The sequence below is a fragment of the Pogona vitticeps genome, chromosome 1 (genome assembly GCF_051106095.1).
Source record: "Pogona vitticeps strain Pit_001003342236 chromosome 1, PviZW2.1, whole genome shotgun sequence".
Lineage (NCBI taxonomy): Eukaryota > Metazoa > Chordata > Lepidosauria > Squamata > Agamidae > Pogona > Pogona vitticeps.
In genome coordinates this window covers 65,290,748-65,304,709 of record NC_135783.1, presented here as the reverse complement: position 1 = coordinate 65,304,709, position 13,962 = coordinate 65,290,748, and the positions used below count along the sequence as shown (strand labels likewise).

General features: G+C 40.5%; 2 protein-coding genes across 8 annotated transcripts in view; both read right to left on the bottom strand.

The window, feature by feature from the left end:
* Positions 1-13,962, bottom strand: part of PDE10A (phosphodiesterase 10A) — a 332,447-nt gene that overhangs the window by 71,621 nt on the left and 246,864 nt on the right. For all 7 annotated transcript variants that reach the window (XM_078383193.1, XM_078383194.1, XM_072994372.2 and 4 more), the window contains 3 exons: positions 13,800-13,849; positions 5,696-5,836; positions 3,923-4,078 (listed from right to left, as the gene is read on the bottom strand). In XM_078383193.1, coding sequence (XP_078239319.1) covers positions 3,923-4,078; positions 5,696-5,836; positions 13,800-13,849 — 347 coding nt within the window. The remainder of the gene's footprint in view (positions 1-3,922; positions 4,079-5,695; positions 5,837-13,799; positions 13,850-13,962) is intronic.
* On the bottom strand, positions 620-3,525 carry LOC140705732 (uncharacterized). The gene is made up of 2 exons (XM_072994385.2): positions 1,020-3,525; positions 620-921 (listed from the first exon to the last, which is right to left on the bottom strand). Exons 1-2 carry the CDS (start codon positions 1,692-1,694, stop codon positions 826-828), a joined length of 771 nt encoding a protein of 256 aa, XP_072850486.2. The 5' UTR covers positions 1,695-3,525; the 3' UTR covers positions 620-825.

Genomic DNA, 13,962 nt, shown 5'->3' with positions numbered 1-13,962 from the left:
GATAGACGTCTAGAAAGGTCTTGCCTCGTTGTAATAAATTAATATCTGCACCATGTTTATCTTCACATGTAATCAAAGACAATGTTTCTGTTGTGATTGATTTCAATCACACTGTCAAATACCCCATATAAGCTGCTTACGGGCCTGTTTAGAAATTCACCGCCATGGTCCGTCTGTATTTTGTCAGGTTTTCTTCTGTCTTGTTTGAAAATAGCATCAAAAGCTTTGGCCACTTCTTTGCCTGTTTTGCCTTTGAGAGCTTTTGTCCAGCTGTACTTAGAAAGGACATCAATGCATACCAGGATATACTGGTAGCCCTTGTACTGAGTAAATGGTTGCATATCGACCAAATATGCCTGCCATTGGCAATCTACTTTTGAAACAATGGTCTTCTTTTTAAATGAACTCTAGCCGGTCTATGCAGTGTATAGACATCATGATTAGAAAGCCATTGAGAAACATCCTCTACTTTCAATGTTTTGATCTGCTTTTTGGCTTCCCTAAATAGAGGGTTTAGACCCCCAAAACTCCCCACTGATGAGGATGCATAATAGATATTGTGTAGTATTTTCCCCTGTGCAGCCATCTCAACCGTTAACACAAATATGAACAAGGTATGGTACAATAAATACTCTTTATTAAAAGACAGTATATTACAAGGGTATTGTAAAGCAATCATTTAACCTTCGGGGCAATAGAAACAGGATAGATTACAGGATAGAGTACAAGCTGTATATGTAGAAACACATGCAATACAGGATAGATTTACAGGATGTATATTCATTCTCGTCCTCAGCATCCCGAGTCTTCTCCGGTGGATGAGAATTAAACAACATCGTCTGCTGATTTCAGATCAGTTCTGTTTGGCCCATATCCACAATCGCACTCAAGCTCATCATCCTCATCATCCCGAGCCTTCTCCTGTGGGTGAGAATGAAATAACCCTTTAGTAAGGTTTTTTAAAGACCTTAAACCCCCTAACATGTCCCATATCTATAGCTTTTAGAAAATGCTCTTACCTGGCTAACTTGATGCTCTGCATCACTCTCAAAGACTTCACCTGAAGCCTCTTCCACCATCAGATCCTCAGGGCCATTTGCATTCCCTGCAAAGCCCGGTTTCGCCAGCACACAGCCATCCACGTCCTCTGCTAATTTCAGGGCATCACCAGTTGACTTCTGTAAAGCTCTTTGTGACCATTGTCCACAATCGCACTCGAGCCCATCCTCCTCCTCATCACCCCACATCAGGGTGCAGGCCAACTTTCTTGTGCTTTTCGGCTTCTGCTTTGGCTTTGCGGTAAGTACAAATATGTCTTCTGCAGACCAGTATTTTCTTTTTAGATTTACTGGGTCTTCAGGCAGCATTCCCCTGAGACTTGCAGGGGGTCCTAAGTGGCACAGGGGCTTGGAAAAACCCAAAGGTCCATAGTGGTAACCTTGGGGGTGCAGGCACCTTTTGGCTTTCACTGGGGCCTTTTGGCTTGTCCTAGGGAGCTGGTTTTCCTTGTCCTCCATCTTCTCCAAGCCGCACCAGTCTCTGCAAAGAGCGGCAAGCATGTGCAGAAGGCCCCCCAAACCACTGCTGTGGCATTTCAGCAACTGCTGTGGAGTTTCAGCGCCAGGCAGCCTATGGCCACCCCCTTTCAAGCTAAACCCCTCCAACCTTGCCCCACAGGACCACGGGGGTGACATGTCACTTCAGGGGCCAATCCTGAGCCTGCGCTCTGGTCACGGGGGTCCCCGGCATCTATGAACCCTTCTTATAGGCCCATTGTGGCCTCAACATCACCCTAAAGCCACACCCACCCAGTAGGAGGGACCTGGGTCAATTCTTGACCCTTTCCCCCCCCTTGCAGGGGCAACACACCTGTCAAAAGTGATTTTGATGAATGCTAGGTAGTATTACTACTCACTCTCATATATGAGCAGATTTTGTAGAGGCAAAGCAGATGCTTGGAAGCCAAAGAACTAAGCTCGAGGAACAGTCAGCTTTTTGTGAGACATTTATTCATTTATGATGGTGACCCGATAGCAGGAGGGTGTGTTTCTCCTCCTGCTTGGTCGGGTTTTCTTTCCTATTTGCTTTCTTTTCTTTTGCTTTCTTTGTTTTTTTCTTGGTTTCTTGCATCCTTCCTTTTCTGCAGCTGCTTTTTATTCTCTTATCTCTACTGCAACAGCAACAAACATTACAACTACAATTCTTGCCACCTCCACCACTATCACCGGAGAGTAAGAACAACAGCGCTGTTGCAGGTGTTTGCCACGCTTAGTCTCATGGTTACCCGGGCTTAACGCGCTGGCTGCCTCAGTGTCGTCTGACACTGTGAACTTCTGTGTCATCCTGCACGTTTTCCCCATTCTGCTTGCAGCTTTACTCGGGCAGGTTTCCCAGCAGGGACCCGCGCTCAATGCCTGCTTCCCAACCTCCATTGACACCATTGTGAGGTGGCCTCGTGGAGATCAAGCTCTACTCGTGGTTGGGAGCTGCACTTCATCTGGGAGCGTGTGCAGATCTCACACTGCCACCAGGGCCCTGTGCTGTTCCGCGAGAACCACTACCTGGCATCCAATGCCCTGCATGCGCTACAGCTAATGTGGACAAACCGGGCTTGTGACTGCCTGGTCTTCGAAGTGCTCTCACTGGACATCTACATGCTTGTGTGCAGGCTCTTGGTGACAGGGGGCCCTTAAGACCTGGAAGTCAAGCAAACTCAACATGGGCCTGGCTTTTGGCCACAACAACTATAAGCAACCACTGGCCTATTTCAAGGCTTCCTGCATCTATGACAATTACATCTGAGTCTGGATTTTGCAGTACCTGACACCTAGGTGTGGTTTGCGTAGGGCTGAGAAAATATCAGCACATTTCCCCCACTCTGGCTGCCTTGCATTGGCTGCCCATTCATTTCCGCGTTGATTTCAAAGTGTTAATGATGACATATGAAGCCCTAAACGGTTTAGGACCTCGATATCTAGCGGAACATCTCCTCCCACCTAGATCTACCGGAATCACTTGTTCTAGCCAGGAAGGGCGGCTGAGGGGCCTAACGCCAAGGGAGGCTCAGAGAGAAAGAACTAGAAAATGGGCCTTCTCAGCAGTGGCCCCTCAACTCTGGAACAGTCTGCATGCAGAGATATGCCTGGCTCCCTCGCTGGGTGTTTTTAAGAGCAAACTTAAGACCTGGCTTTTTAGGCAGGCTTTCCATCCTGTTATCACCTGATTACTTTTGCCATCTTGAATTGTATTATTACTGTTGTCTTTATTTTATTATATTGTTTATACTTTTGTCTATTACTGTTAGCCACCCAGAGTAGACTTCAGTCTAGATGGGCGGAGTATAAGTTGAATAAATAAATAAATAATTTAGAATATTTTTACCCTGTCTTTCTCCTAAAAAAGGACCCAAGATGGCTTACATAATTAAAACACAAAATTTAAAGCATACAGCTGTACATCTTGCTGTTAGAACTGAGGCTGCTTCCGTCCTCGGTTCACATCCCAACATGTATAACAAAGCCCTCCTCATGTTGCTGTAGTTGTTTTCATGAAAAGCATCTCCAAGCGACTCTGATGGTAAGAGGAAGATGTATGGGGAAGAAGGCAATTATTCTTCTCATGCTGCCATTTTTTACACAAAATCATATGTGCTTTTCCTTATGTATGCATCTTTACCAGAGAAAATATGCACAGGGGGAAGGAAGCAACTGTGAAGATGCCTGAACATGAAAAGAGTAAAGAGAGAACTCCCTCCCCCTCTCAAAATAACAATTTCTCATGGCTACTTCTCACTACAATATACTCCATTAATACACATTTAAAAATAAAATTTAAAATGTAAATCTGGGCCACAATTACAAAAAGAGCAACACATCAACACATCTTTTAAAACTAACATTTAAACGCTCACTAGTCTGTTTACCTCTTGATGGCTGAGATGGAAGGTGTCATTACCCCAGTGTCGATAGAGCTCCAGGATGCCGATCAAATCACCAAGTGCAGTAACAATTGGTAAACAAAGTACAGACTTTATACGAGTTCCTGATTCCAAACCGGTACCTTTAGGAAACCGCTCATCCTAAAACAAGCAAGCACAATTTTATATTAACAGCACAACATTTTTTCCATCTTGTATTAAACCTGTGCCAATTCTGTGTGTAAATATGGAATATTCTCAGTTGATACCTTAAATACAACCTAGCTTTCACCTTAAACAGCAACTCCCAACTTTGGCTACCCAGGTGTTCTTGGACTAAAACTCCCAGAAGCCTTCACCACTAGCTGTGCTGGCCAGATTGCTGGGAGTTGTAGCTCAAGAACATATGGGAAGTTTGGGAACCACTGATCTTACAGTTCTTGGTCATCACAAGTGAAATATTTATGATTTACCTCAAAATTGTAAAGAGGAATGTCAGAGTAGTGTTATTACTAAAATGTTACTGAAACCATTGACTGCTGACTCTAGATGCAGCACAGAAGCTATTAGCTATGTTGACACATGCACTGGATCTGATCAATCACAGCTGATTCTTACTCTCTTGCATCCTGATCTGGTCAAGCTTTCACTTGAGTAATTCTCGGTGTTCAAATCTGTATAATTATATTTTACCTGATGTTCTTAAATAATGCCCACATTCTTATCAATAGTACATGCTCTTACTAGAAACAGCTGAATATAAATTTAACTGAGAGTGGAATCAGACAGGGTTTTAGATCACATTTTGGAGCATGGCAGATGACATGTTGTAGATTGCGAACCAGACTGATCCTGCTCCATCCCCCTCTTCAGATCTTTTTCGTCAAATGCCAGGGCTCTTCTAATTTGGGGGTGAGCTGGTGCAATCCAGACTGGACAGAAGAGTCACTTTAAAGTGACTTTTAAAAAATTGTACCCTGGAGGGGACCATTTCTGACACAATCCAGTGCAACTTATATGTCCCATCTAATCACAAAATGAGTTGTAGACTGTTGCTCTGATATACACAGTACTGCCAATGTGTTTTGTATGAAGGAAGCATTTGCATAAATTAGACAATGGAATAAATGGGTATTATAATACTAGGGTCCTTCTCAAATGCCATGTGTGGGATGCCTTTACAGTATGAAAGCTTAACTCTACTTGATTCTTTTAAATATATTCTAAAGTAAATTAAATGTAGTGCTGTAAATGTTTACTTGGAATAACTGCCACTGAGTACAATGAACTACCTCTCAGATAAATGCTTAGAGGACCTCTGCTAAAAATCACAGATGTATGAATATCTGCTCAGAAGTCCCACTGACTTTGACAGGGCCTACTCCTCAACAGGCATATACAGAGCTGCAGCTCAATACAGAGGGGACAATAAAAATGCCAGCTCCACACTGATGTATTTCAGGGGTTTGATCTTGGCATCTCCTAAGGAAAATGAAGTCGTTGTTGTTCCAGTAGGTCTAAGGCAGACTCCGGTTTCAAAGAACACATCGTATTATGGATTGCAGTTAAAAAAAAAAAAGAATTAGCAGTATCGTATCTGTACCCACTGAACTCTCTGCAGAGAGACTATGGAACTTTGTGTACTGCGCACTGCTCTGGGAGAATACCTTTGTGCATGGTGGGGAACTCATGTGGTATCTAACTCCACCCCAAACAACAGATCCACAGGTTTGTATTGTTCTGTCCATAAAACATGACCAAAAAAAAAAAAAAAATTACCCCCAAAATATCTTCTACTAATAATGTTTTCCTAGACTTGGCTACATGTGCAGATACTGTGGTGCCAAGCTTAATGGGTCCTACAGGAACAAGTTGTGGTTGTCCATCCTTTATTCCCGGTGGCGTGAACACACAAAGGCTCTGAGGGAGAGAACAAAACAGGACTGCAGTTAAAATATCCGTTTCCACATTAAATCAGTTTTTTAAAAAATGCAAATGTCAACAATGGGGTAATAAATATGTCAGCTCTACACCCATGTATTTGAGGGGGGTCTGGTCTTGGCATCTCTCATGGAAATGAAGTCATTTTTGATCATGTAGGTTTACGGCAGCCTCCAGTCCCCCCCCCCTTTTTTATCTTCCTTTTCACTTCACGGTATTTTTTTTCTATTTCATCACTGATAATCGAAATATCTGAAATGTAGCAATATTAGTAATCATTTTGTAGACTAGCCAAAATATATCATGATCGAAGACAACATGCAAGCCCAAAACTCATGCCAATACCCTACCACGTGTACAATCAATATACTGGAACAACATGTGAGTGTAATTATGTAACCACATTAAACAGAGGGGTAAATTTAAACATGTTTCAAAGTGAGAAGGAACCTGAACAGAAAGTTGTTTTTCACTAGTGTGGGAATAAGATTAATGCTAGCAGAAATGCAATGTACACTGGTGTCTATAAACAATGTCTGAGCACTCTTCTATCATGTTCTTAGAAGTTTTTTTAAGCATACTGCCTTATGGGCCATAAAGTAAGTGCCACATTAGAAAGCTATAATTCTGCTTTCCCACATTATTCTCTGATCCTTCTCAGTAATCAGTTCAAGTCGTGTTTTTTTTTCTGACAGTAATATAGTGTTATCTGAATATCTTCAAGTGATTATTTTTTCACCAATTCTCACTCTTTCTTCCTCTGAATCCAATCCAGCTTTTAAAATATGTTCTACACATAAAGTGAAGTGATGGGGAGGTAATACAGATCCTTGTTTGATACGTTTGCCAATTGGCAAGTGTTCTCTTTCTCCTTAATCTGTCCTAACAGCAGCTTCTTGTGAAGATATTGGCTGCACAATCAAATTTTATAGTACATCCATATCTCTTACAATGATCCACAGCTTTTCATGATCCACACTGGCAAAATTTTTGCTATAATATATAAAGCACACACTGATTTTCTTCTGAAATACAGTGGTGCCGCGGAAGACGATTTTAATTTGTTCCACGAAAATTGTCGTCTTGTGAAAAAATTGTCTTGCGAGGTTCCCTATACATTGGTCTCAAAAAAAAGTCTTGTGAAGCATCGGTCTTAAAAAAAAGTCTTGTGAAGCATCGGTCTTAAAAAAAAGTCTTGTGAAGCACTGGTGTAAAATAAAACGTCTTGCAAAGCACGGTCATAGAAAAAAAAACCTCTTGCGAGGCACCATAATGATCGCAAAAACCAATCATCTTGCAGTTTTTCATCCCACAAGGCAATCATCTAGCAAGGCACCCCTGTACTTTGATATACTGTATTTCAGCAGTCAATGATTAAAATCCTGTTGTAAACAGCTCTTGGTAAGCCCACTGAATTAGTGGATATTTAATGAGTCAACTGTTCCCCAAGTTCCATTGATTCAAATGGACCAACTCTAACTGCAGCTTCTTTTAGCATAGTAAATCACAGTCAGGGTAAGCACATTTGAATCAATGAAACTTATGGGACAGTTGACTCATTAAAAAATAATTGACTCAACTGGCTTACTCTAATGTAATTTACAACCATAAGCAACAGGATTTTGGCCAGTGTTTATTTGCATTACAATTACTTGTGCCTTTTCTGAACCTGATTTAAATATCTGGTGTTCATTTGTATATGTTAAACAACTTTGTTGTAAAATCTTGGCCGCCTAGAGTGGTCCGTTTGGACCAGATAGGCGGGGTATAAATCAAATAAATAAATAAATAAATAAATTGGGCATCACTTAGCTTGTATGGGAAATTAATGCAATGATTATATAGCTCTATTAACTGTGGTCCCACAGTTACTCCAATCCCTTTCTTTGGAACTGAAATGTATAGTGAACATGCTCAATCTGTGGTTTGAGCATGTTGTTGGCAAATTCTGTTAAGACAGATTCAGTCTCTGTAGGCTGGAATAGTTCTACTGGCATCCTGGTAATTTATTCTTCCAACTGCTTTGAAAGCAGCTTTCACTTACCTTTCTAAAACTACCAATGGCTCATTCTTCAAAGAAATCTGTCATTTTTGTAGCTCTTCTGTAATTTTTTTTCACTGTACAGTATTTTTTCTATCTTCCTTTTCACTCCCTCCCCCCCCCCTTCATATAAGATATTCCTCTGATGATCCTTCAGCATCCCTAATCCTTGTTTAAATTTGTCTTTGATTTCTTGGATCTTATATAACAGATCCTGTTTTTCCTTCAATGTTGTTATCTTATACTAATTTCAAATATTATTATAATTCTCTTTGTCCCTCTATGTAAAATGGACATGGTTAAAAAAAAATTGCATATAATTTTCTCGTTTTATTTGTGTCACCTTTTCCTTCTGCTTCTCTTCTGGCTTTAATGACTTCAAGAGAATAATCAGTTATCCATTGTTGGCCATTTTGTAACATCCATGTGTACAACTGACTATTTAGTTACCTGAAGCATACATTTCCAATTAATAACTTGGTAGCTTCACAGAAGTGTGTGATTCACTCTTCCGTTTCATTTCTAACTTCCAGGATGAATATTGTCTGCCTTATTTCCTACTTTTGCACTCCAATTACTGATCATTATCAACACATCCTATTTCAGTATGTGATCAATTTCCTCCTGGGCACTTCATTTGCATCTGTAGTTGGACCATAAGACTGGCTGATAACAAGAGAGTTGGCTGAGAACAAGAGAGTTTTGCAGCACCTTGAGACTAGTAAAGTTTATCTGGTGTAAGGGTCTGTGAACTATACTTCACTTTTTAATGTTACAACTTTAGCAAATAAACATTTATTTATTTGTTTGTTTGTTTGTTTGTTTGTTTGTTTGTTTGTTTGTTTGTTTGTTTGTTTAGCTTATATGCTGCCCACACTAGTGGAAGTAAGAATTAGCAAAATAAAAGATCTGGCATTCTCATAGTCATTCTTTTACCTTACTCTAAGGCAGTGACTGGACAACAGCGGTAAATTACCCCAACTGGGGTAAAAATGAAAATCCTGGGGGTAATGAGTAGAGCGTTACCCCCTCACCTCCACCCCCTGCAGCCAAACCTCACACTGTAAGCCACCTATCCCTGCTACCTTCCTTGGTTGCAGCACTTATAAATCCATTCTTTTAGAGATCGTAGATAAGGCAGCTTTATTGTTTATGGCTGTAGAACAGCCCAGGGCAATCAATCCAGCTTGTGAATAACTACTTCCGCCAGAGGTGACTGCAAGCAGGAGGAGGGAAAGATCCAATTAAGGCAGGAAAGAAGGTGTGAGAGAGGGACAAGTGGCTTCATCAGCTTGTTTAAATGTATGTAGAAAATTGAGAGAGGGAGGGTCTGTGTGTGTATTAGTGTATGTGTGTATGAGAGAGAGACAGACTGACTCAAAACTGAAAAAAGGTACTGATGCAAGGAGGAGGGAAAGCTTCAATTAAGGCGGGAAGGAAGGTGCGAGAGAGGGACAGGTGGCTTCATCAAGCTTGTTTAAATGTAATGAGATAAAAGGGACATACTGAAGTGAAGCAACTGATTGTTGAAAATTGAGGGAGGAAGGGTTTGCTTGTGTGTGTGTGTGTGAGAGAGAGAGAGAGACAGACACAGAGAGACATGACTTTTTCATAAAACCATGAAAAAAAGAACCTTCCAAAGTTAATTTCCACTGCATTTAGCTCTGCAGCTTCTGCTAAGAACAGCAGAAGTCTGAAGTGTGTAGCAATTGCATTTCTCTATTTCTCATCCCCAAAGCAGGCAAGAGTATCATAGTTTATTCCCAAAATCTGAATCCCAGTTTTTCTGCTCCTGGTCCTACACTGACTGCAGCATCAAACAAAAAACTGTGGGTTTCTTTATTGAGTCAATCCATCTCATGTGCAGTCTTCCTCTTTTCCTACTGCATTGCACTTTTTCCTGCATTGCTGCCTTTTCCAGTGAGCTTGTTTTCTTATGATGCCACTGTAGTACAGTACCCTTTGTTTGGTTATTTTAGCTTCAAGTTAAAGTCCACACTTAATTTGCTTCATCTTTCTGACAAGTCATGATATCTTTAAAACTCATTTCCAACGCTAAATTTCAAATAAGTTAAATGAGTGTATACAGTTTATGTAGTGTATAAAATGTGTATTAAAAGTCTGCACTCCAATATACAGCTGTTTTTCTGAGGGTGGTTTACTTTGGAGGAAACAATTCCAGTATTTCAATATACTTGACAAGCTTTATAAATTTTGTTGTTTAATCTTTAAGTTGTGTCCGACTCTTCATGACCCCATGGACCAGAGCATGCCAGGCCCTCTTGTCTTCCACAGCCTCCCAGAGTTTGGTTAAATTCATGTTGGTAGCTTCGGTAACACTCTCCTACCATCTCCTCCTCTGTCATCCCCTTCTCTTGCCTTCACACTTTCTCAACATCAGGGTCTTTTCCAGGGAGTCCTCTCTTCTCATGAGATGGCCAAAGTATTGGAGCCTCAGCTTCAGGATCTGTCCTTCCAGTGAGCACTCAGGGTTGATTTCCTTCAAAATGGATAGGTTTCTTCTTTTTGCAGTCCGGGGGGCTCTCAAGAGTCTCCTCCAGCACCACAATTCAAAAGCATCAATTCTTCGGCCGTCAGCCTTCTTATGGTCCAGCTCTCACTTCCATACATCCCTAGTGGAAAAAAACATAGCTTTGACTATATGGACCTTTGTTGGCAAGGCGATGTCTCTGCTTTTTAAGTTGCTGTCTTATTTCTTCTGGCAATCTTAATTCCAGTTTGGGATTCCTCCAGTCCAGCCTTTCGCATGATGTACTCTGCATATAAATTAAATAAGCAGCCTTGTCATAGTCTTTTCCCAATTGTTGACTATGAGGGCTACTCCAGTTGTTCCATATCCAGTTCTAACTGTTGTTTCCTGTCCCACATATAGGTTCCTCAGGAGGTAGATAAGGTGGTCAGGCACTCCCATTTCTTTAAGAACTTGCCATAGTTTGCTGTGGTCCACACAGTCAAAGGCTTTTGTGTAGTCAATGAAGCAGAAGTAGATGTTTTTCTGGAACTCTCTGGCTTTCTCCATAATCCAGCGCATGTTAGCAATTTGGTCTCGAGTTCCTCTGCCCCTTCGAAATCCAGCTTGTACTTCTGGGAGTTCTTGGTCCACATATTGCTGAAGCCTACCTTGGAGGATTTTGAGCATAACCTTACTAGCATGTGAAATGAGTGCAATTGTACGCTAGTTGGAGCATTCTTTGGCACTGCCCTTCTTTGGGATTAGGATGTAGACTGATCTTTTTCAATCCTCTGGCCACTGCTGACGATAAAAAAATAGTGCACTGGTCCTTTGATGTTGGGCTGTGGCACCAGGGTGGGTGACATGACCTTTAGCCTGGTTTGTTCCTTTTTGCACACCACACACAGAATGATTAAAGTGATAGGAAACCTCCCCTCCCAACTCTGCCTTGGCTGTCTCTAGCAAGCACATCGTTGCTAGCACCACTCTGGCAGCCACTGATGATGATTAAATCCTCTATGAGCTAGCAAAAATTTAATGCAACTTGCTAGGCATGTTGAACACCTTACTACTCCCTATACCACACCATGGCTGGTGAGCGATGTGTTCCAGCAAAAACAGTGCACATCATTATTAAATTTGGTGCATCCTGCTAGTTCGGTACACAGTCTGTGTAGATTCAATAAGATTTTGAATTGAAGTAAGATATGATTTCCTTCCTTTCAAATCAAGGGGGTAATGTCGGTGTATATAATTTTTTTGGGGGGGGGGAAGGTAAAAAAGTTCCCTGATCCCTCCTCTAAGGTCTCCTTTATAAATAAATGTATATAGGAAAATGAGTGACTCTGTCTTGGATCCAAAGTTATATTATGCTAGGACAAAGACAGTTTTAGTCATACATGGCAGTCCTCCTGAAACCTAGAAATTCATTCAGTTCGCTATAGCCCTCATTTCATGATGTTGCAAAAGACTCAAAGTCATGTGCTTCATAGAAAGCTTCACAAGAGAAGAGCCAAAAATGACAGCTTTCTGAAGCAAATAATCTCTGTTATTTAGTTCCAGAAGAGGCAGGATTTGGTTATCTAAAGTTTTAAGCAGAGTCACTAGATGGCACTATCTATCAACCAGAATTAGTTTACACTTCTATATTTTGTTTTCTAAAATAACTTTTCCCAGAAAATATGGACCTTGTCACTCTTCACTACCTTTTTCAGAGGAAAGATCACTTGCCAGGATCTAGTGAAAAATGTTCCTATACAGCATCATCTACACACCTGTTCCTCTATAGTAATATATCCCCAGAATTCTCTTAAAGCAGTGGTTCCCAACCGTGGGTAAGCCAGGTGTTCTTGGACTGCAGTTCCCAGAAGCCTTCACCACCAGTTGTGCTGCCCAGGGTTTCTGGACGCTACAGTCCACTGTGTTAAAGGATAAAGTTATTAACTACCAAATAGAAAATGCTGGTAGAATATTTATTCAAGTGGGTATCTATTCAATAGTTCTACACGGGCTTGGAAGTGAAATCACAAAAGAAAAAAAAAGTTATGAGTAGCACAGTATTAAAAAAAGAGAGGAAGTTGAGACCTGCTTGCCCAACTATCCCTACTCAAGAATTTAGCAATATACACTTACAAAAGCAAAAGGTTTTGGTCTATGAGTGATTATGGTATGTGAAAAGAAAGGAAGATTTTTTGCTGTGGGCTAATTACATTACATGAATTCTTAAACTTCTTCAAATAAAACAAGTATGTGGACCAATGCAAACCAGTGGAAACAATCTCATAAAACATTCCTCAGAAGCTTAAAACCTCTAGGACAAAAAAGTGGATAAGATTAATACTAACCACAGGATAGGAAATGAAGGGTGTTGACAACTAGCCTGTTTTCATAAAAGAAGAGTATGAGTAAATGTAAATGACATGGCCAGCATAATCTTGAGCATGTTAAAGATTTATATCCTGCTGCACTCAACACAGGGTTTGTTTGTTTTGTGTGTGTGTGTGTTTGATAGCAAGGTAGTTTGAAATTGATGCCTAAGCATGCAAGAAAGAGTGAATCCACTATCTCTTGGGGTTCAATAACAGAAGATGGCTAACATTATCAGTCAGAATTGTCTACCTCTTGTTTCTATTGTTGTTATACAGTGTGTAGGGATGGTAATATGAGGAAAATAAGATGCTGATCAGGAATAATTGCTTGACTTAATATAATGCAGATCTGATACAATGAAAAATATGTAATCTATGTTTTTTTACTCATAAATTTCCTTTATTTCTCATACTCTTGTATTCTTTCAACATATCATCAAATAGGCTTCTAGCCACCTCAGAGCCTGGGCACTGGAAGGTCTGTTGGATTATGCTCTTCCTGCCATCTTGCAGGCTTAACAGAACTTAGCCAGAATACTATCAGTGTCTGCATAATGTTTGCATAATTTGCTACAGCCAGTTGTAGCTAAATGGCAAGGTGCTGGGGCACAGATTGATAACACAACCAGATGCATGACCAGGCACACAACCAAGATGTATTTGATAATTTATTACTTAATTAATTGGCCAAAATTAGCCATGATGAGTTATGGCTAATTTGGATTTTGGCTACTATTTATCTGTACAGGAGCTCCCTTTTTGGAAAGGCATGCGCTGCTGTTTAGATTCAAGGCTAGGAAAGATGTTTCAACAACTTAAACAGATGCGCAGACTAGCTTAACACCACAGCTTTCGAAATATAATCACACACACACATATGTAAATGTAACAAATCTGAGGCATCAACAATTGCATCAGCTGCATTTACAGAAATGCATCTATAAAATGTTTAACCAATACACTCTTAACCTTTGCTAAACTTCATGCAATATGTTCTATAAAGTCTCCAGAAAAGGGGCATCCTTAGTATAAGGCATAGCTTTATAAACTTATACTCACATTATTGCAGTCTGCTAGGAAATACAATGCAAATCCATCAGCATTTGTAGCTGCCAAACCAATAATTAAAAAAAAACATTAAGGAGAACAATATACTATTATTGACATTTCTGGGCACCATAATTAGCATACCTACCTACTTTTAATATTTAAAATGTAAGTC

What these genes read in the sequence shown, in the direction of transcription:
- LOC140705732 (XM_072994385.2), bottom strand. Translation starts at nt 1,694, where the DNA reads ATGTCACCCCCGTGGTCCTGTGGGGCAAGGTTGGAGGGGTTTAGCTTG. An exon ending in CAGAGCATCAAGTTAGCCAG is followed by an intron (nt 922 to 1,019) that starts GTAAGAGCATTT and finishes TCTCACCCACAG; the next exon opens with GAGAAGGCTCGGGATGATGA.